Source organism: Callithrix jacchus, chromosome 18 (assembly GCF_049354715.1).
Source record: "Callithrix jacchus isolate 240 chromosome 18, calJac240_pri, whole genome shotgun sequence".
Lineage (NCBI taxonomy): Eukaryota > Metazoa > Chordata > Mammalia > Primates > Cebidae > Callithrix > Callithrix jacchus.
In genome coordinates, this window is record NC_133519.1 from 20,797,744 (window position 1) to 20,819,318 (window position 21,575).

The window sequence follows — 21,575 nt, forward strand, 5'->3', positions numbered from 1 at the left end:
TTGAATCAATATGATTTATTCTTTTCTCTTCTCCCATTAACATTCTAGCTGTTGGGTAAGTTGTTCTCCATCCTTGGAACCCCATGGTTGGGGGGAGAGGTTTTCTATTCTACCACAAAGCTCTCAACGGTAGAATAGAAGCACAGCTGCCTCCGTTATCACCCGGCTGCTGCTGCAACCAACATGAGTTCCATATCCATCCCAATCAAAACTAGAAAAATCTCCACACTGCCGGGGGTTAGCCTCTGGGAAGAATCCTCCTCCACCAATGCAGTGCTAAGAAACAAAGAGAGGATGAGGCGGTAATGAGGGATCTCCCGGGAGGCCAATGCCATCTTAACAGCCCAATCTAGTGATTTCTTCAGTCTTTATCAGACTCTCCCTTGGCAGTGTTGATCTATCCTTCCCATAAAAACCTCTCTTCCTTGGCTCACACCTGTAATTCCAGCAGTTTAGGAGGCCAAGGAGGGTGGATCTGTTGAGGCCAAGAATTCAAGACAAGCCTGGCCAACATGGTAAAACCCCATTTTCTCTACAAAAAAATACAAAAATTAGCCAGGTGTGGTGGCAGGCACCTGTAGTCCCACTACTCGGGAGGCTGAGGAAGGAGAATCGCTTGAACCTGGGAGGCAGAGGTTGCAGTGAGCAGAGATCATGCCATTACACTCCAGCCTGGGCGACAGAGTAAAGTAAGACCCTGTCTCAAAACAAAAACAAAAAGAAAACAAAACGAAAAAACTATCTTCCTTCAGCTTTAGTGACGTATTGTCTCAACTTTCTTTCAACTTTTCTGAACATTCATGCTCGGAGCCCTTTCTGTACTTTTCCTCCATGCATCCTCTAAGTGCTGCTCCCTAGTGGAGGACCCACCTCTCTCTCCCTTAGAGACTACATGGCTACTGTGGCCTCAATGACTAAAAATTCACCATTGGCCTCAAAATCTCCATTTCCTGTCAAGATGCTTCTTGTGCTGAAGACCTCAAAATCCAACCAGGATCTCTACACAGGAATCTCAAGCTCCAAATGACCAAAACAGAGTTAATTATATCCCTCATTCATCCCAAGCTATTCATCACCCAGACACTCTGACTTCATAAATGACACTCACTCACCCAGACGAAAACCATGTTATTCTCGACTTCCCTGCCCATCCTCTGTATTCAGCTGGTGATACGGTTTGGAGCTGTGTGCTCACACAAAATCTCCTGTTGAATTGTAATCCCCAGTGTTGGAAGTGGGGCCTTGTGGGAGGTGATTGGATCATGGGGGTGGTTTCATGTGAATGATTTTAGCACCAGCCCTTGAGGCTGTCCTCATGACAGTGAGTTCTCATGAGATCTGGTCATTTAAAAGTGTGTCGCACCTCCCCTGCCCTTGCTCCTGCTTCTGCCATGGTAGATACCTCACTCCTTCCATCCTGTACAGCCTGCAGAACCATAAGCCAATTAAACCTCGTTTCTTTATAAATTACCTAGTCTCAATATTTCTTTTTCTTGGTTCTTTTTTGTTTGTTTGTTTGTTTTTGTTTTTGAGATGGAGTTTCGCTCTTGTTACCCAGGCTGGAGTGCAATGGCGCGATCTCTGCTCACCGCAACCTCCGCCTCCTGGGTTCAGGCAATTCTCCTGCCTCAGCCTCCTGAGTAGCTGGGATTACAGGCCCACGCCACCATGCCCAGCTAATTTTTGTATTTTTAGTAGAGATGGGGTTTCACCATGTTGACCAGCATGGTCTCGATCTCTTGACCTCGTGATCCACCCGCCTCAGCCTCCCAAAGTGCTGGGATTACAGGCGTGAGCCATAGGTTTTTGTTTTTTTTTAAACAGGGTCTCACTCTGTCACCCAGGCTGGAGTGCAGTAGTGTGATCTTGGCTCACAGCAACCTCCACCTCTTGGGCTTAAGCAGATCCTCCCACCTCGGCCTCTCAAGTAGCTGAGACCACAGGCATGCACCACCATGCTCAGCTAATTTTGTACTTTTTGTACAGGCATAGTTTCACCATGTTTCCCAGGCTGGTCTCAAACTCCTGAACTCAAGAGATCCACCCGTCTTGCCTCCAAAAGTATCGGAATTACAGGCATGAGCCACTGCGCCTGGCCGGTATTTTTTTATAGCAGTGAGAGAAAGGACGAATACAACTGGTATTCAATTTACAATCTTTGGAATTTATCACTCCCTCCATTTGGGATTCTTGAGCCTTAACATTTCAAGCACACAAGAGATGGCCTGAGTGAGGTTTCTAGAAAGTGATGTCCAGGACTACCCCAGCATCTCCCCAGTGCAGTGTGTATTTAGGCAAACCATGGCTAGGGTTGGGGAGGCCCAGGTTTTTTCTGAAAGCTAAACCTCAGATGAAGAAAAACAGCACCTTAGACTGGGCATGGTGGCTCATGCCTATAATCCCAGCACTTTCAGAGGCCGAGACAGGCAGATTATGAGGTCAGGAGACCAGCCTGGCCAACATGGTGAAACCCCATCTCCACTAAAAATACAAAAATTAGCTGGATGTGGTGGTGGGTGCCTGTAATCCCAGCTATTCGGGAGGCTGAAGCAGGAGAATCATTTGAACCCAGGAGGCAGAGGTTGCAGTGAGCTGAGATCGCACCATTGCACTCCAGCCTGGGTGACAGGACAAGACTCTGTCTCAAAAAAAAAAGAAAAAGAAAAACAACACCTTGTGTTTCTCAAGGAATCTCAGCTCTAAAGACTTCTACAGAATATTTCAGCACACAAGCCTCACCCCAGCTCCAAAGTGACTATTTTCCCGCAAAGGCTGAGCACCCAGCAATGGTTCTTTTGAAGCCTCAGCCCTCAATTTGGGTCCTCAAAGGTTACAGAATGTCTGTACCTGGACAAAGGGTCCCACAGCCCTGGCCCCTGAAACCCAGCAATGAGCAAGAGAAGGTCACACTCCCACACACATACACACACAGCCCAGTCATACCACACTCAACACACATGCATACAGACACACACTGACAAACGACCTTATTCACAGGCCCTTTTGGTCCCCACAGAGACTCACGTGCTCAGTGTTACATCCGGTGACCCTCACTCCAGCACACAAGGCGTTGGCTGCTCTCTCATTATTAAATACCCTGAACTGAACAAATCCCGCAGTAAATTCATCTGAAAACAAGAGGCAGAAAATGGCATTCATGGAAGATGCTAGAAATCGCTTTCTTTAGGCCAGCCCAGAGATTCTCCATGCTGGAGCTCAGGCTACAGCCCAACACTCCAGCTGGCGGAGCCCAGCACCTCTGAAGCCAATGGCTGGAGCATCCTGGCCTCAAATTTAACCAAGAGAGACCTTTTCCCAACCCCAGAGACCAAAAGCTGGTCCTTAGAGAGGGTGCCTCATCTGCCAGAGGCTTGTGAAGAGAAATTCAACTCTGCAGGAAGATCGCCATTGAACACCTCCAAGGGCTCAGCTGCAGCAATTAACAGATGTAGTCACTGTTTACATTTTTCTTTTCTCCTTTATTTTAAAATCTCAAATCCCAAATGTAAATAATAACAGCTTCGAGTTCTATATGTTCAGCCTCTGCAAAACATACTGTGCTACCAACTTTGGCTTCAGACAAAATAAACTCACAATAGAAAAAAAAAATAGTCCCAGCTGGGTGCAGTGGCTCACTCCTGTAATCCCAGTACTTTGGGAGGCTGAGGCGGGTGGATCACCTGAGGTCAGGAGTTTGAGACCAGCCTGGCCAACATGGTGAAACCTCATCTCTACTAAAAATACAAAAATTAGCCAGGTGTGGTGGTGGGCACCTGTATCCTGGCAACTTGGGAGGCTGAGACAGGAGAATTGCTTGAACCTGGGAGGTGGAAGTTGCAGTGAGCTGAGACCGCACCATTGCACTCCAGCCTGGGCAGCAAGAGCAAAACTCCGTGTCAAAAAAAAAAAAAAACTATCTGGAGCCAAATTTCCTCAGCCCAAATGCTGACTCTCCACATGTGCCTTGTGATCTTGGCAAGTTTCTAAACCTCTCAGTGCTTCATTTTCCTAAAATGAGGTCGATAATAGTTCAGATCTCAAAGGCAGTCATGAAGAGCAAGTGAGGCAATACGGGAAGCATTGCAGAAGAGAAGCAGGCTGCAGTCAGGGATACAAAACTGTTACCTAGCATAATTGAATGTATCCCCTTTCCTACTCATAGCCCAGAGGATCATTGAAGACTCACTCTGGCTACAGGGTGAGTAGTAAGCTGCTGTTTTCTTGGCATCACCAAAGTCATAGACCACAGGGATTGCCGGGCCGTTGTTCGTCCAACACTTTCCTTCTCCATATTTCACTGGGTATATCTACGAAGAACAAAAAAAGTCATAAAGACAATGGCTTTGCCATTACCAGCATCTCCTGAGATGCTGCCATTCAAAGAGAGGAAACAATGCTTTCTTAGTAACTGAGATTACTTCAAAACCAGTCAAAATGAGAACCTTTCCCTTGTACTGCCTCCAGTTACTTGGGAGCTGTGCTTCTGCAACAGCCTAGAGCACTTCATTCTCTCTCTCTCTCGTTCTCCCCGACCCATCCTCACTCTTCTTGCCCCAGCTGTCCTTTCCCATGAGTCTTTTCTCTTGCCTGGCTCAGAATTCCTAAGAGAAGCCGTCAGCAAATCTAGGTTAGAAGACAAGCCCATTAAAAAATGATTCCTGACCAACCTCTAACACGTGCTTCTCTGTACATGCATGAAAACCGGTCCCAGCCCGCAGGCCTGTGTACCTGGTAGAGGCCAAACAGATTATGTCCCAGGCTCTGGAAGAAGCCAGTGTTGGTGCGGTACCTCAGCAGGGCTCTGTTTCTCCAGTGCTGCATGGGGGACTTGTTGGGCACATGCCAGATGCCCAGGTCCTTGGCCTGGATGTCATAGTAGCCGGGGTTCTAGAAAGCAACAGACATTGAGCCTGACTGGACCAGGAGGTCCCAGGAGGTAAAAGGTCCACAAATGCAGCCTTTGCTGGGCTGAGAACTCTGGACTCCCAAGTGAGCAGATGGCCAGCCACGCTCAGGCACCCCACTCCCGACAGATGATCCCACCACCACCCAGGGACCTAATGGCCTTGTTATGAGGAAGTTGTGATTCAATGTGTAAATTGGCTGGGCAGGGTAGCCAGCACTTTGGGAGGCTGAGGCGGACAGATCATTTGAGGTCAGGAGTTTGAGACTAGCCTAGCCAACATGGTGAAACCCCATCTCTACTAAAGGTACAAAAATTAGCTGAGTGTGGCATTGGGCACTTGTAGTCCCAGCTACTTTTGAGGCAGAGGATCACTTGAACCCAGGAGGCGGAGGTTGCTCTGAGCTGAGATCAAACCACTGCACTCCACCCTGGGCAACAGAGCGAGTCTGTCTCAAGAAAAAAAAAAAAAGATGTATTTCTCTTCTCCAACCCTTCCCCACATTCCACCTTCCAGCCCTGCCTCCTGCAGGCCTGTGACCAGCCTCACTCCACTCCTCACCCTCACCCAAGCAGGTGGGAAGTGGTACCAACCTTGTAGTCATCGCTCGTGGCCGCCTCTGCAGACCCAAAGGTGTTGTAGTTGGCCCAGTTGCCGTCCCCCTCTGGGTAGTCTGCTTTGTTGCCCTGCTGACTGGACCAGCGATCGCCCACAGTACACTTCCCACGCATGTCATTCTCATGCACGCTGGCCACCAGGGTCCAGCCGCCACCCCCAGAGGTCATGTCACAGAAGGTCTGGTAGACAACACCATTCTTGGTGCGGAGAAAATACAGGCCATCTGCAGAGAGAACCATCCCAGAGCCCCACTGTCTGACAGCTCAGGATCCATCTCAGCCCCATAACAAAAAAGTCCCTAGGAACCAGAAACATGGCCTAAAGGCTCGCCCTGAGTCACATCACTAAGTGCTCCTAGGGGTACTGGGGCCTCCCTGAGTTCAGAAGATCATGTTCCTGTAACCGAGGCAGAACACAGAATTATATAAAATCCCAGTGATATTTTTCATAAAGTCAAACATCAAATTATCATATGACCCAGCAATTCCACTGCAGGTCTGTCCCCAAAAGAACTGAAAATAGGACCTCGAGCAGATGCTTTTAAACCAATGTTCATTGCAGCATTAGTCACAAGAGCCAAAGAGAAGAAAGAATTCAAATATCCACCAACGGGCAAATAAATAAACAAAACATGTGTGTGCATATATGTGTCTACAATGGATAAAAGGGAATGAAATACCCAGGCTACAACATGATAAACCCTCAAAACACGGTGCTAAGTGAAATAAGCCAGATACTAAAGGACAAATACCATATGATTCCAATTACATGAGGTAACTACACTAGGCAAATTCATAGCAACAGAGAGTAGAAGGTAGCCACCAGAGACTGAGGGAAGGGAGTTACTGCTTAATAACTATGTTAATTTTTTTGTTTTGTTGTGTTTTTGTTTTTGAGAGAGAGTCGAACTCTGTCACCCAGGCTAGAGTGCACTGGCACTATCTTGGCTCACTAAAACCTCTGCCTCCCGAATTCAAGTGATCCTCCCACCTCAGCCTCCCACGTACCTGGAATCACAAGCATGCACAACTACACAAAATATTTTTTGTATTTTAGTAGAGACAGAGTCTCACCATGTTGGCCAGGCTGGTCTTGAACTCCTGGCCTCAAATGATCCACCCGCCTTAGCCTCCTAAAGTGCTGGGATTACAGGCATGAGCCACCGCACCCAGCCCCTCCGTGTTATTAAGTACAGAGTTTCTGTTTGGGATAATGAAAGTGTTCTGCATATGGATAGCAGTGATGGTACACAGCGTGAAGGTAATTAATGCCACTGAACTGCACACTTAAAATTGCTTAAAATGGCCAATTTTTTAGCAAATTATAATGTACATATACTTTACCGCAATTTTTTAACTAAAACACAAAAACAAAAAGACTCCCAGAAGACACAGTCCTGATACCCTGACTGAGCTCTGTTTGAATGTTTCGTCACTCACCACGTGCATTAGAGCACTTGTCTTTGATTTCCTTGCAGCTTCTGGGCAGAGACAAAGGTAAGTCCAGTTCCTTGGTGCAAGTGTTAGCCTCGTCTAGAGAATACACAGAGTTTTAGTCTCATTCTTGGTTTGACCCAAAACCTAGCCTCTCCTATCACCAGTCCCACACTTATTCCATCACTGTAGCAGAACCTGACTTCCAGGGTGGTAAGGTTTGAGATAGCCAGCGTCATAACCACTCAGCCCATCAGCGTCATATTCACTTAGCCCATCCGACCCGACAGCCAGCACAGGCTTAATGCACACCTTCTGCCACGTGACCTGTCCTTGTGCTGGGTCCTTCCCTAAGCACTGAGTAATCAAAGACATTAAACATCCCCAGCAAGAACTTGCCTCTAGAGGGAATTGCTGACAAGTCAACAGAAAATTGTATTGGGAAGAATAAATGGTAAAAGAAAGACTCTGCGGTAAAAAGAAAGACTGCAGAATGGAGAGGCCAGACAGTGGGCAGGGGAGGTGCCTGGGAGGAGGAGGCAAGAGGGGTTGTCTCATGTCTTAGTCACAGAAGAGCTTCCAGTCCAGGTGACATCTTAGCTTATTCTTTTTTTTTTTTTTTGAGACGGAGTTTCGCTGTTGTTACCCAGACTGGAGTGCAATGGCACGATCTCAGTTCACTGCAACCTCCGTCTTCTGGGTTCAAGCAATTCTCCTGCCTCAGCCTCCTGAGTAGCTGGGACTACAGGTGTGCACCACCATGCCCAGCTAATTTTTGTATTTTTAGTAGAGACGGGGTTTCACCTTGTTGATCAAGATGGTCTCGATCTCTTGACCTCGTGATCCACCCACCTCGGCCTCCCAAAGTGCTGGGATTATAGGCGTGAGCCACTGCGCCCGGCCTCATCTTATTTATTCTGAGAGAATAAATATGATTTATCAGTAGGAAGAGAATTCAAGGCAGGGAAAACAGCATATCCAAAGGTCTAGAGAAAAATAAATGTAGTGCAATACAGCTGTAGAAATACGAGCTGCTTAATATGGCTGAAACATGGGTGTGCACTAGAGGGTGGTGAGACTCACCTCTACCCTCAAGAGTCTGCAAACTTCTAACAGTCTGGTGGAAAGCTCTGAGGTCAGAGGTGACTGACCTCAGTTTCCTGATACCTAACACACAGTTAATAAATGGTGTTTTTGCAAAGATGAAGATATTTGGAAACAGCTTTTCTTTAAAGAAAAAAAAATTAAAAACGGGAAGAAAAATACAATTTTTCTTTTTTTTTTGAGACGGAGTTTCGCTCTTGTTACCCAGGCTGGAGTGCAATGGCGCAATCTCGGCTCACCGCAACCTCCACCTCCTGGGTTCAGGCAATTCTCCTGCCTCAGCCTCCCAAGTAGCTGGAAAAATACAAATTTTTAAATGTCATTGTTATTCTTCTTATAAAGAAGAAGACTGTGAAGAGAACATGCTCTAGGCACCAAGCAGACCATGTAGTTCCCATGGAAATCCCACAGCCAAGGCCACAGGAGTGGGCAGTGGCTGGGAGGTGACACGGTTCTTACCAGAGCCCCCCTCAGGGCCACACAACAGCACAGAGCCTGGACCAGGACATGCCTCAAGTAACACCCTCACTGCCACAGGCCAGATCCCACCAGAGACTGGAAAACGGCACTCGGTCTACATGCAAGTCGACCCCGGTGCATCTCAAAGACATCCTCTGTGTCGGGGGAGAGACCAGGATCCCGATCTCTGGAGCCACCAAGCTGAAGGAACTGCTGTCCCTAGCAGCGTGACTCACCTGTACTCCACCCTCTGGTGGCCATAATGAGAAACAGCAAGAAGCGGAGTTGGTTCATTGTAATCTGCAGAAAAGCAAGATGAAGGTCACCATCTTGACCATCATTTTTCTCTACATCCCTGTCCCATCTCTGTCGAATCCTACAGAGACTCCAAAACCCCTTGCCTTTTGTTTAAACTTCACACATCTCTGAGACCAACAGCAGACCTAAGCTGAAAACAGGGTTCCCCCAACTCACAGACCTTGTCTGAGTCTCAGCTACACTTTCCTTGGGCACAGAGAGCTCCTGCACTCCCTCCGTCCACCACAGCCTGAGCTCAGTGGAGTGGAACTTTCTCCAAAAAGGCTCCTGATGTGGGTGGGATGAGGTGCTGAAACCTTTATGGAGAAAGCCCAGTGGGGCCAAACCCAGGCTTCCAGCCTCACCCATCCCTGGCAAAATGCCCAGTGCAGGGGAGGCTTCTGGTTATTTCAAAGAGGTTATTTATACAGTGGAATTAACAGGATCTAAAGAACAAACAAATCCTAAGTATCACCTACTAGTGTTGCTCCCAGATCTGGGGGTTTCGTGGACCTGTGTCAAGGTCCATGAAAACTAAATAAATAGACGAAGAGACTAACAAGAGCTGGTGTTGGTTTTGGGTTGTTGTGACTTTCTTTCTTGCAAAATAAAAACTTTATCCAAATTAAGCATCTGTTGGCCTGGGACATTGGCTGAAATTCCAATACTTTGGGAGACCAAGGCAGGAGGATCACTTGAGCTCAGGAGTTTGAGACCAGCCTGGGCAACATAGCGTGACCTCTTCTCTACTAAAAATAAAAATTAAAAAATTAGCCTGCCGTGGTGGCACTTGCCTGTAGTCTCAGCTGGGGCTGAAGCCAGGTGGGAGGGTTGTTTGAGCCGCGGAGATAGAGGATGCAGTGAGCTATGATCATGCCACTGTACCCCAGCTTATGTAACACAGCAACACCGTATCTCTCATAAATAAATAAATTAAATTAAATGAAACATTGACTGTAATTATCCTTTCATAGAAATAGAAAAAGGAAATTTTAACAAAACGGGAAAATGATTATTTCTGAATAAATTGGTAAAAAGGAGTGGAGGAGAAAGAGATACAAAACATACACGAAACGAATAAAAAATTCTAAAAAGCAGTAAATATAAACCTTTAGTTTGAATAAATTTCGTTTCATACAAAGACTCACTACTTTGTCCTTAATTTTGTCATTTGGCAACAAACTAGGGAAAATTTCCCACAGACGTCATTTGAGGCTGAATCAATACGAAACCTCTCTGATGCTTCCAACCTTCCATCTTCCTGTTCCTATGTCATGAAGTTCTCAAATCCTGCCCTTCAGCTATAATAGAATTGCTCAGTTCTTCCCCAGTGATATTATACACCTAATACATCATGTCATTACAGCATTAATAATACTGTAATCTTTTCTTATGAAGATTGTGAATCTCTTTTTTGTTAAGCTAATATTTCCTATTTGTTGGTTCAAAGTACTGATTTGCACAAAATACTCATATATTGCTAGAAGAAAATAAAATAGCACCCAAAAAGAAAAAAAATCCAAAAAAAGTTCGACTTTTGTAAATTTAAAATCTGTTAGAAGCTATTTGCTCTGCGTATACAGAAAATAATTAAATAAAATTAGATCTATTAGAAACTAAATTAACTCAACAGTATAGGTAACAAAATTAACATGCTAAGCTTTCGTATTTACAAACAACAACCTCTTAGAAATAGAGGTCTTGGCCAGGTGCGGTGGCTTATGCCTGTCATCCCAGCATTCTGGGAGGCTGAGGCAGGTGGATCACTTGAAGTCAGGAGTTCAAGACCAGCCTGATCAACATGGTGAAACCCCATCTCTACTAAAAATAGATAATTAGCCAGGCATGGTGGCAGGTGCCTGTAATCCCAGCTACTTGGGAGGCTGAGGCAGGAGACTCACTTGAACCCAGGAGGCAGAGGTTGCAGTGAGCTGAGATCACACCATTGCACTCCAGGCTGGGCAACAAGAGTGAAACTCCGTCTCAAAAGAAAAAAAAAAGAAAAAAAATAGAGGTCTCCAAGTCTACAGTTTACAATAATAAATACATGTATATAAACTTAGCAGCAAGGGCCCGAGATCTAGAGAAAAAAATTAAACATCCCCTCAGTTGTTCGATACTGTGTAACCACCTGAAAACCTAATGGCTTAATAAAACAGTAACATATTTGCAAAAAGAAAAAAAAAAAAGGAAGGCTGCTTGCAGTACTTTCTTTAGTTGATTCTAAGACCCTTAGTTTGTATTTTGCTGTCTTTAGTATCATCATGAGTCTCATCCTTAGTGGTACATGATGCTATCTAATAGACTGGGAAAACGGTAGATCTATTTTAGGAACATTGTCCCTTCTAACCACCACTATCCAATCAGTGATTGTGTCGTACTGATTCTACCTCTATTTCCTCTTGAATCTGTTCCCCACACAACTTCCTCCAAACCCCACTGCCCTGGACATTCATTTAGTTCAGTCTGGTTGCTTTTAGCTGTAACTAATAGAAACCCCATCTCAAAGTGGCTTTTTTAAAAAGCAGCTGGGCGTGGTGGCTCACACCTGTAATCCCAGCACTTTGGGAGGCTGAGGCGGGCAGATCACGAGGTCGGAAGTTCAAGACCAGCCTGACCAACATGGTGAAACCCATCTCTACTAAAAATACAAAGAAAAAAAAAGTAAATCTATTAACTCATGAAATAGAAAATTGAGAGAGAGGGCAAGATCCAGGCTTGCTTGACAGCAGCTTCTCTTGATGTATGTATGTATGTTGAGACAAGATCTCACTCTATTGCCTACACTGGATGGAGTACAGTGGCCCAATCTCGGCTTACTGCAGTCTCAACCTCCCAGGCTCAGGTGATCCTCCTGCCAGAGCCTCCTAAGTACCTAGGATTACAGGCACACACCGTCATACCCTGTTAATTTTTGTATTTTTTGTAGAGACGGGTTCTCACCGTGTTTGCCAGGCTGGTCTTGAACTCCTGGGCACAAACAATCCTGCCTCAGCCTCCCAACGTGCTGGGAGTATAGGTATGTATGTGACAGTATGTTTGTGCATGAAGAGAGAAGGGTGTGGAAGAAAGCCCCTCCCCACCAACGATTCCAGCCCCACATCTGCATCTCCAAGTGACTTGGTTATGCTTTATTACTGAAAACAAAAGAAGCTTTATTGTAAAAGTTACGTATGTGGAAAAAGATATGACATTAAATTTGCAGTTTAATGAATTACAAAAAGGCAAACACCCGTGTAATTATCATCCTAGCCAATAAATGAAATTTTGCCAGTGGCCAGAAGCTTCCCATATGCTCCCTCCAGATAGCAGACCTCTCTCTTCCCTAAAAGTCATCACTAGCTTAACTGTGATGGAAATCAGCACTTCCTTGTGCCCATGCCACATGCAAATGTTTTAGATTCAAGAAATGTCTTGACATCCAGTAGAGCAAGTCTTCTCACTTCGTTCTTCTGTTTTGGTTATTCTTGGTCATTCGCCTCTACACACACACACACAAACACACACACACGCCCTTTAGGATTTTATTGGAATTACATTGAATCTATAGATCATTTTAGAAATAATTTATGTTTTTAAAATATCGAGTATGGCCTGTTTCTTCATTTATTTGGTTTTTTATTGTTTTTTCATATCTTATAGATTCCTTATAGGGATTTTGTGTATCATTTGTTGTTTCTTAGTATTTGACTTTTTTTTTTTTTTAGACAAGGTCTTACCCTGCCACCCAGGCAAGTGATTCTCCCACCTCAGTCTCCTAAGTTGCTGGGAACACAGGTACACACCACCACGGCCGGCTAATTATTTTATTTTTTGTAGAGATGGGATCTCACTATGTTGCCCTAGCTGGTCTCAAACTCCTGGGCTCAAGCAGTCCTCACACCTTGGCCTCCCAAAGTGCTGAGATTACAGGCATGAACCACCACACTGGCAGTATTTGACATTTTTGATGCTATTATAAATGCCATATTTTTGAAATTTTCTTTTCTTTTTTTTTTTTTTCTGAGATGGAGTTTCGCTCTTGTTACCCAGGCTGGAGTGCAATGGCGCGATCTCGGCTCACCACAACCTCCACCTCCTGGGTTCAGGCAATTCTCCTGCCTCAGCCTCCTGAGTAGCTGGGATTACAGGCACGCGCCACCATGCCCAGCTAATTTTTTGTATTTTGAGTAGAGACGGGGTTTCACCATATTGACGAGGATGGTCTCGATCTCTTGACCTCGTGATCCACCCGCCTTGGCCTCCCAAAGTGCTGGGATTACAGGCATGAGCCACCGCTCCCAGCCTGAAATTTTATTTTCTAATGGCTTGCTGCTTATATAGAGAAATATAACTGATTTCACAAATGTATACATTAATGACAGCACAGGAAAGACATACCTCAAAATAAATATAAATTTTCAGGGCCGGTTGGCTGATGCCGGTAATCCCAGCACTTTGGGAGGCTGAGGCGGGTGTATCACAAGGTCAGGAAATGGAGACCCTCCAGGCCAACATGGTGAAACCCGGTCTCTACTAAAATACAAAAAATTAGCCGGGCGTGGTGGCGTGCACCTGTAGTCCCAGCTACTTGGGAGGCTGAGGCAGGGGAATCACTTGAACTCAGGAGGCAGAGGTTGCAGTGAGCTGAGATAGCACCACTGTGCTCCAGCCTGGCAACAGAATGATACTCCATCTCAAAAAAAAAAAAAAAAAAAAAAAATCAGCTTGAATAAATTTTATGAAAAATAATATTTTTTCTTACTTTTTTCATTTTGCTGCAAACCAATGAAAACACTCTTGTCAGGTGTCATTCTAAAGTAACACTGGCCCCCAGATTACATTTTGGAATCACTAATCCAGGACAAACTTCCTCTGATGCTTCAATACCTGCTTTGCCATTTCTATACCAGTGTCATCACTCAATTTCCTGAGTATAAATGTCACTCACACCTCTTCTCCCTCTATAATGGAATGGATCACTTCCTCCTCCGTGTTGCCACATCCCTTATGCCCATTGTTATCTAACACAATAACATCAACTTTTCACTGTTTACATGTTCCTCACAGCAGTTCTTAAGAAAAGATTTATGAGGCACCATATGTGTTAAGCTAACTATTTATTTGTGGAGAGAAAATATTGAACTATATATTTCCAGATATGTTAACAAAAGAAAATTGAACTGTATCTAAGTTCAAGACAAATATTTGATTTTTTTTTTTTTTTGAGACATGGTCTTGCTCTGTCACCCAGGCTGGAGTGCAGTGGTACAATTATGGCTAACTGCAGCCTTGACCTCCTTGCTCAAGCAATACTCTTACCTCTGCCCCTTGAGTAGCTGGACTACAGGCACATGCCACCATACCCAGATCATTTTTTAAATTTTTGTAGAGGTGGGTTCTCACTGTGTTGCCCAGGCTGGTCTCTAACTCCTGGGCTCAAGTGATCCCCCCACCTCATTCTCCCAAAGTGCTGGGATTATAGGTGTGAACCACTGTGCCCAGTCCAAATAAAACTTATGCTACCTATAAAACGATGTCTAACAAGCTGGGCACGGTGGCTTACGCCTGTAATCCCAGCATTTTGGGAGGCTGAGGTGGGCAGATCGTGAGGTCAGGAGTTCAAGACCAGCCTGACCAACACGGTGAAACCCCATCTCTACTAAAAATACAAAAATTAGCTGGGCGTGGTGGCGCAGGCCTGTAATCCCAGCTACTCAGGAGGCTGAGGCAGGAGAATCACTTGAACCCTGGAGGCAGAGGTTGCAGTGAGCCAAGATTGCACCACTGCACTCCAGCCTGGGCAACAGAGCAAGACTCTATCTCAAAAAATAAAAATAAATTAAAGTAAAAAAAACAACTATGTCTAACACTTTAATGTCTCTGATATTAAGTGCATCTTTATTCAATGGCATATCATAGTTTGTATTTCATCTTGAGTGGTACATAAAACAATGGTGCATTTTATTGATGGCACCTTAGATTTGGTGAAAAAAGTGCTAGCTCTGACATTAGCATAGAATTGGTACACCGGAATGAGAACTTCCTGCAAGCCCACAGACTTGAGCTCCAATCTAAAATCTGGTACTAGACCTGTGACATTGGGCAAACCACTTCATCTCTCTGGACCTCAGTGTTCATGTCAGTAAAATGTGAATAATAAGGTGGAGTGCAGTGGCTCACACCTGTAATCCCAGAACTTTGGGAGGCAAAAGCAAGCAGATCACTTGAGGTCAGTTCAAGACCAGCCTGGCCAACATGGTAAAACCATCTCTACCAAATAATACAAAAACTGCCTGGCAGTGTTGGCACACACCTGTAATTCCAGCTACTTGGGAGGCTGAGGCAGGAGAATTGCTTGAACCCGGGAGGTGGAGGTTGTAACAACCCAAGATCTTACCACTGTACTCCAGCCTAGACAATGCAGTCAGACTCCAACTCAAAAAAACATATATATAGAAATGTGAATAACGAGCTCTACCTCATAGGACTGTTGTGAGGAGTGAAATGATAAGAGCAAAATGAGAACATACATAAACATGTGAAAGGTGTTATTATCATTAAGAAAGATTATCTCAAAAACCTGGATTTCTCTGATACCACTGCCATCAGAGTTCACCTCAGCTGGAAAGCCCCAAACTCAATCAACAGGTGTGTATAGCACCCATATTTTATTATTTACGGATTTTTTACTTTCCTATTTGGCCTGTGCAAAAGCCCCCTTGTTTTACGTAAGGCCTTCTGCTACATTCTAAGGTATACTTACACTCTGCATTGCTTATGGGAGAATTCAGAAGATATGTATTGAAAGACAGAATAATAAAATGCTTACAACTGTGCGAATAGACTTCAAGCAGATCTATAACCAGGGTCTGCTACAGATTAAATGATTAATTGAAAATATTTGGTATTCTAGGAGACTGCTAGAACCAAATTTAAAAAACAAAATCCCTGGTCCGGTGCGGTGGCTCACGCCTGTAATCCCAGCACTTTGGGAAGCCGAGGTGGGTGGATCACAAGGTCAAGAGATCGAGACCATCCTGTTCAACATGGTGAAACCCCGTCTCTACTAAAAAATACAAAAATTAGCTGGGCATGGTGGCGCGTGCCTGTAATCCCAGCTACTCGGGAGGCTGAGGCAGGAGAATTGCCTGAACCCAGGAGGTGGAGGTTGCGGTGAGCCGAGATCGCAGCATTGTACTCCAGCCTGGGTAACAAGAGCGAAACTCCGTCTCACAAAAAAAAAAAAGACTCAAAAAACAAAATCCCAACATACTTTCATGTTAAAAGCCCTCAACCAACCAGGCATTGAAGGAACTTACCTCAAAATAATAAGACAAACCCACCACCAACATCATATGGAACGGGCAAAAGCTGGAAGCACTCCCCTTGAGAACCAGAACAAGACAAGGATGCCCACTCCTATTCAACATAGTACTAGAAGTCATAGCCAGAGCAATCAGGCGAGAGAAAAAAATAAAAGGCATCCAAATAGAAAAAGAGAAGGTCAAACTATCTCTGTATGCAAGTGATATGATTCTATACCTAGAAAACCCCAGAGTGTCTGCCCAAAATCTCCTAGATCTGATAAGCAACTCCAGAAAAGTTTCAAGATTCAAAATCAATGTAGAAAAATCAGTAACACTTCTATACACTAACAACTTCGAAGCTAAGTGCCAAATCAAGAATGCAATCCCACCTATAATCCCAGCACTTTGGGAGGCCAAGGCAGGTGGATCACGAGGTCAAGAGATGGAGACCATCCTGGTCAACATGGTGAAACCCCGTCTCTACTAAAAATACAAAAATTAGCTTAGCATGGTGGCACACCTGTAGTGCCAGCTACTCGGGAGGCTGAGGCAAGAGAACTGCTTGAACCCAGGAGGCGGAGGTTGCAGTGAGCCGAGATTGTGCCATTGCTCTCCAGCCTGGGTAACAAGAGTGAAACTCTGTCTCAAAGAAAAAAAAAAAAAAAAAAAAGAATGCAGTCCCATTCACAATTGTCACAAAAAAGAATAAAATACCTAAGAATATAGCTAACCAGGGAGGTAAAAGATATCTACAATGAGAATTACAGAACACTGCTTAAATAAATCAGACACAATAGAAACAAATGGAAAAACATTCCATGCTCATAGATAGGAAGAATCAATATTGTTAAAATGGCCACACTGCCCAAAGCAATTTACACAATCAGTGCTATTCAAACCACTGATGACATTCTCAGCTGGGTGCAATGGCTCACGCCTATAATCTCAACACTTTGGGAGGCTGAGGTGGGAGGTTGAGGTCAGGAATTTGAGACCAGCCTCAGCAACATGGTAAGACCCCGTCCCTACTAAAAACACATGACTTAGCCAGGTGTGGTGGTGCATGCCTGTAATCCCAGCTGCTCAGGAGGCTGAGGTAGGAAGACCACTTGAACACAGGAGGTGGAGGTTGCAGTGAGCCAAAATCATATCACTGAACTCCAGTCTGGGCAACAGCAGGAGATACTGTCTCAAAAAAAATTAATTAATTAAATTTCATTTAAGTGACATGGAACCAAAAAAGAGCCAAAATAGCCAAAGCAATTCTAAGCAAAAAGAACAAAGCTGGAGGCATCACATTACCAGACTTCAAACTACTGAAGTGCTGCAGTAACCAAAACAGCAGGGTACTGGTACAAAAACAGACACATAGACAAATGGAACAGACTAGAAAGCCCAGAAATAAACCACATACCTACAACCATCTAATGTTTGACAAAGTCGACAAAAAACAGCAAAGGGTAAAGGACTCCCTATTCAATAAATGGCGCTGGGATAACTGGATAGCGATATGCAAATGAGTGAAACTGGACCCCTTTCTCACACCATACACAAAAATCAACTAAAGGTAGATTAAAGATTAAATGTAAAACCAAAAACTATAAAAACCCTAGAAGAAAACCTAAGAAATACCATTCTGGACATAGGCCCTGGCAAAGATTTCATGATGAAGACACCAAAAGGAATTGCAACAAAAACAAAAATTGACAAATGGAACCTAATTGCAGTATTTAATAAAGAGCTTCTGCATAGCAAGAGAAACTGTCAACAGAGTAAATAGACAACTCACAGAACTGGAGGAGATATTTGCAAGCTATATATCTGACAAAGGTCTAAGATCCAGAATCTACAAGGAACTTAAACAAACTTACAAGAAAAAAAAAAACAACCCCATTAAAAAGTGGGCAAAGCATATAACAGGCACTTTTCAAAAGAAGACATGCACGTGGCCAACAAACATATGAAAAAATGCTCAATATCACTAATCATTAAAAATGCAAGTCAAAACCACAATGAGATAGCATCTCACACCAATCAGAATGGCCATTAGTAAGAAGTCAAAAAATAATAGACGTGGTTGAAGTTGTAGAGAAAAGGGAATGTTTATACACTGCTAGTGGGAATGTAAATTAGTTCAGCCACTGTGGAAAGCAGCTTGGCAATTTATCAAAGAACTTCAAACAGAGCTACCATTTCACCCAGCAATCCTATTATTGGGGACATAACCCAAAGAAAATCAATGGTACTACTAAAGACACATGCATACGTATGTTCGTTGCAGCACTATTCGCAATAACAAAGACATACAATTAACCTAAATGCCCAACAGCAGTAGACTGGATAAAGAAAATGTGGCCCATACATACCACGGAATACTATGCAGCCCATAAAAAGGAGTAAGATCGTGTCCTTTGCAGCAACATAGATGGTACTGGAGGCCATTATCCTGAGCAAACACTGGAACAGAAAACCAAATACCGCATTTTCTCACTTATAAAAGAGAGCTAAATACTAAATACACATAGACCCAAAGAAAGAAACAATGGACACCAGGGCCTACTGAAGAGTGGAGGGTGGGAGGAGGGTGAGGATCAAAAAACTACCCATCAGGTACTATGCTTATTACCTGGATAACGAAATAATCTGTACCCCAAACCCCCACAACATGCAATTTACCTACACATGAAATCTGCACATATACCCCTAAACCTAAAATAAAAATAAAAAATAAAATAAAATATTTGGCCGAAAAAATTTAAAAGTTAATTAAATTAAAAAATAAAAATACCATTACTTCAGCATTTTTTTATTTTGTAATCCATATCACTTACAAGTTAAGACATTTCAAGTGGGTTATATGCTGCATTAGGGCTCTCCCTTGGAAAATGAGCATTCTGGCTCATCCGTCCCCTGTTCAAAATCCTCTCAGGGCATCTTCCTGTTTTAATTCTCACTTACTGGTAGAATAGTGAGATGGCACGTTTTATGTTCATTATTCATTTGCAGTTCCCCCAGAACCAGAGTTCTCTTATTTGGAGGTACTATTCATTAGAAGGATTACTTCTTTCATGGAAAAGCCTGCACCCTTGTCTTTTGGGGGCTGAGTAGAGTGGACCTTTGACTCTTTTCTGGCTACCCCATACCAGAACACCTTTTCTCTTTTAGAGGAATTGCTCTCACACCCTGTATCATGTAAGATTTGGAGGGAGGCAGAGCCCCACCTCTAACTAAGGAAAATGAAGATCTGATTCTCCCTTGTACCCCTCCGGACAGTACATGATGCAGGCTGATGACCTAGGCTTGGCCAGTCGGTGTTGCAGCCCAGAATTCTAAATCTTCAGACAGAGAACAAAGTCAGAAAGTCAGTTTAGTCATGACCACAGTAGTGGCAGTGTCGGCAGACCAGAGCAGCCTCAGAGAGCCTGACAGCCAGGGAGCCAGCAGCAGCATCCTGACAAGACTGGGGCTGTGACCACCCACAGTTGTGTTCCCTGAAGTTCACCCTCCTTTGAGTTCCAGCCCATTTTCCAAGCCTAGGATGCCATGCCAGCCTTCCCACTTTCCATTATTCTAGAACAGTTCTGAGATTCTATAATAAATTCCTTTCTGCTTTAGGAAAATGTGTGTGTGTGAGAGAGAGAAAGAGAGAGAGAGACCTAAAATTCCTGACCACACACACAAAAATAATCTCAAAGGAACCCCTTATTGACAATATTTCCAGTCAAAATTTTATGAAAAACTAGACAAAGATGTGAAGCAACTATACTTTGTTACACAACTTAATCTTCTGCCAAAGTGAATATCATAATTTTTTTTTGGAATGTTAGAAATTTCTTTTTTTTTTTTTTTTTTTTTGAGACGGAGTTTCACTCTTGTTACCCAGGCTGGAGTGCAATGGCGTGATCTCGGCTCACCGCAACCTCCACCTCCTGGGTTCAAGCAATTCTCCTGCCTCAGCCTCCCGAGTAGCTGGGATTACAGGCACGCGCCACCGTGCCCAGCTAATTTTTTGTATTTTTAGTAGAGACGGGGTTTCACCATGTTGACCAGGATGTTCTCAATCTCTTGACCTTATTATCCACCCGCCTCAGCCTCCCAAAGTGCTGGGCTTATAGGCCACTGCGCCTGGCCTAGAAATTTCTTTATTATTACTTATTCTTATTAAGAGCCAGCTTAATACTGCAGAAAATTTCAAATCACCCTTGATAACACACTTTCTTTTCTCCTACCCGAATTCTTGATCAAGAGTTTTTCAAGTAAAGACATGCTCTTCTCTCTTCTGTATAAAACTTTATGAAATAAAAGCAAAAGATTGTGTATATCTTGCTGGAAAATGCTGCCCAGGGCTCTGGAGACGGTGGCTGCCCGAGCTCCCTTCACTGTCTGGGTCCTGAAAGACTCTTGTTCATAAACTGTCTCTTCACAAAGCAAGTCCACCACTGCTGGGTTTATCATTCTGAGGGTCGAAAGCTTTCTCACAAAGTCTCAGTCCAGTCTCTTGCCTTAGCTGTTGTAAACAGGTTCTCATCACTTCATCTTCCTGTTTGTTTGCAGGTTTGGCATAAATCTCATTAAGTGGAAAACCAGGCTCTCTAGGAATGGGAAAGTTAGTGATTCCCAGTGTATACATTTCTTTCTCACCTTGGCTTTTGGAATTGCACTTTTGGAGTTTCTTCAGACACTCAGAAATGTAGAGAGTTATATATATCAAGGTCCTATCAGCTTCATTCTTAATTCCATAGTCCTTGAAGAAGACATTGGCCTTGAAATAATAGATGGCCTCATCCACAATATCTGTATCTTCTGTCTCTCTGGGGGCAGGTCCTTTGAATTGACTTCTGATAGGTAACAGTGCCATGTTTCCAATGGGTTTGGTGTCAGGGTCCATGAGAGAAGAGTGGTAAGCCGGCATCTTGGAGGTGCCCGGGTTTCGAATATCATAACTTTTCTGTTGTTCTTGAGACAGAGCCTCACTGTTGCCCAGGCTGGAGTACAGTGGTGTGATCACCGTTCACCGCAGCCTCAACCTTCTGGACTCAAGTGATCCTCCCACCTAAACCTTCCAAGTAGCTGGGACTACAGGCACACACACCACTATGCCTGGCTAATGTTTTTAGTTTTTTGTAGAGTTGAGGTCTCACTATATTGCCCAGGCTAGTCTCAAACTCCTGGGCTCAAGTAATCCTCCCACTTGGCCCTCCAAGCGCTAGGATTACAGATACGAGCCGCCACGCCAGGCAATAACATAATTTTATTCTTATTTCTTATTTTAGAAAAAGAAGAGATACAGTCATTCCCTCTTATCTTCAAGGCATGTGTTCCAAGATCACAATGGATACCTAAAACCAATGATGGGACCAACTTTATACGTAGTGTGTTTTTTCTATACACACATACCAATGATAAAGCAAGTACTAGGTAAGGTCGTATATCGGTTACCCTGGGGGACAAGCTGACATTGTCTGTCCCCT

At 44.0% G+C, this 21,575-nt stretch overlaps 1 protein-coding gene and 1 pseudogene across 1 annotated transcript; both read right to left on the bottom strand.

Moving 5' to 3' along the window:
- On the bottom strand, positions 1-9,108 carry ITLN1 (intelectin 1). Its single transcript, XM_008984757.4, has 8 exons — positions 8,997-9,108; positions 8,755-8,818; positions 6,962-7,054; positions 5,498-5,745; positions 4,729-4,887; positions 4,187-4,307; positions 3,025-3,128; positions 1-276 (listed from the first exon to the last, which is right to left on the bottom strand). Exons 2-8 carry the CDS (start codon positions 8,810-8,812, stop codon positions 124-126), a joined length of 936 nt encoding a protein of 311 aa, XP_008983005.1. The 5' UTR covers positions 8,813-8,818; positions 8,997-9,108; the 3' UTR covers positions 1-123.
- Positions 9,109-20,442: 11,334 nt separating this feature from the next.
- Positions 20,443-21,030, bottom strand: LOC100409219 (actin-related protein 2/3 complex subunit 3 pseudogene; annotated as a pseudogene).
- Between the last annotated feature and the right edge of the window lie 545 nt (positions 21,031-21,575).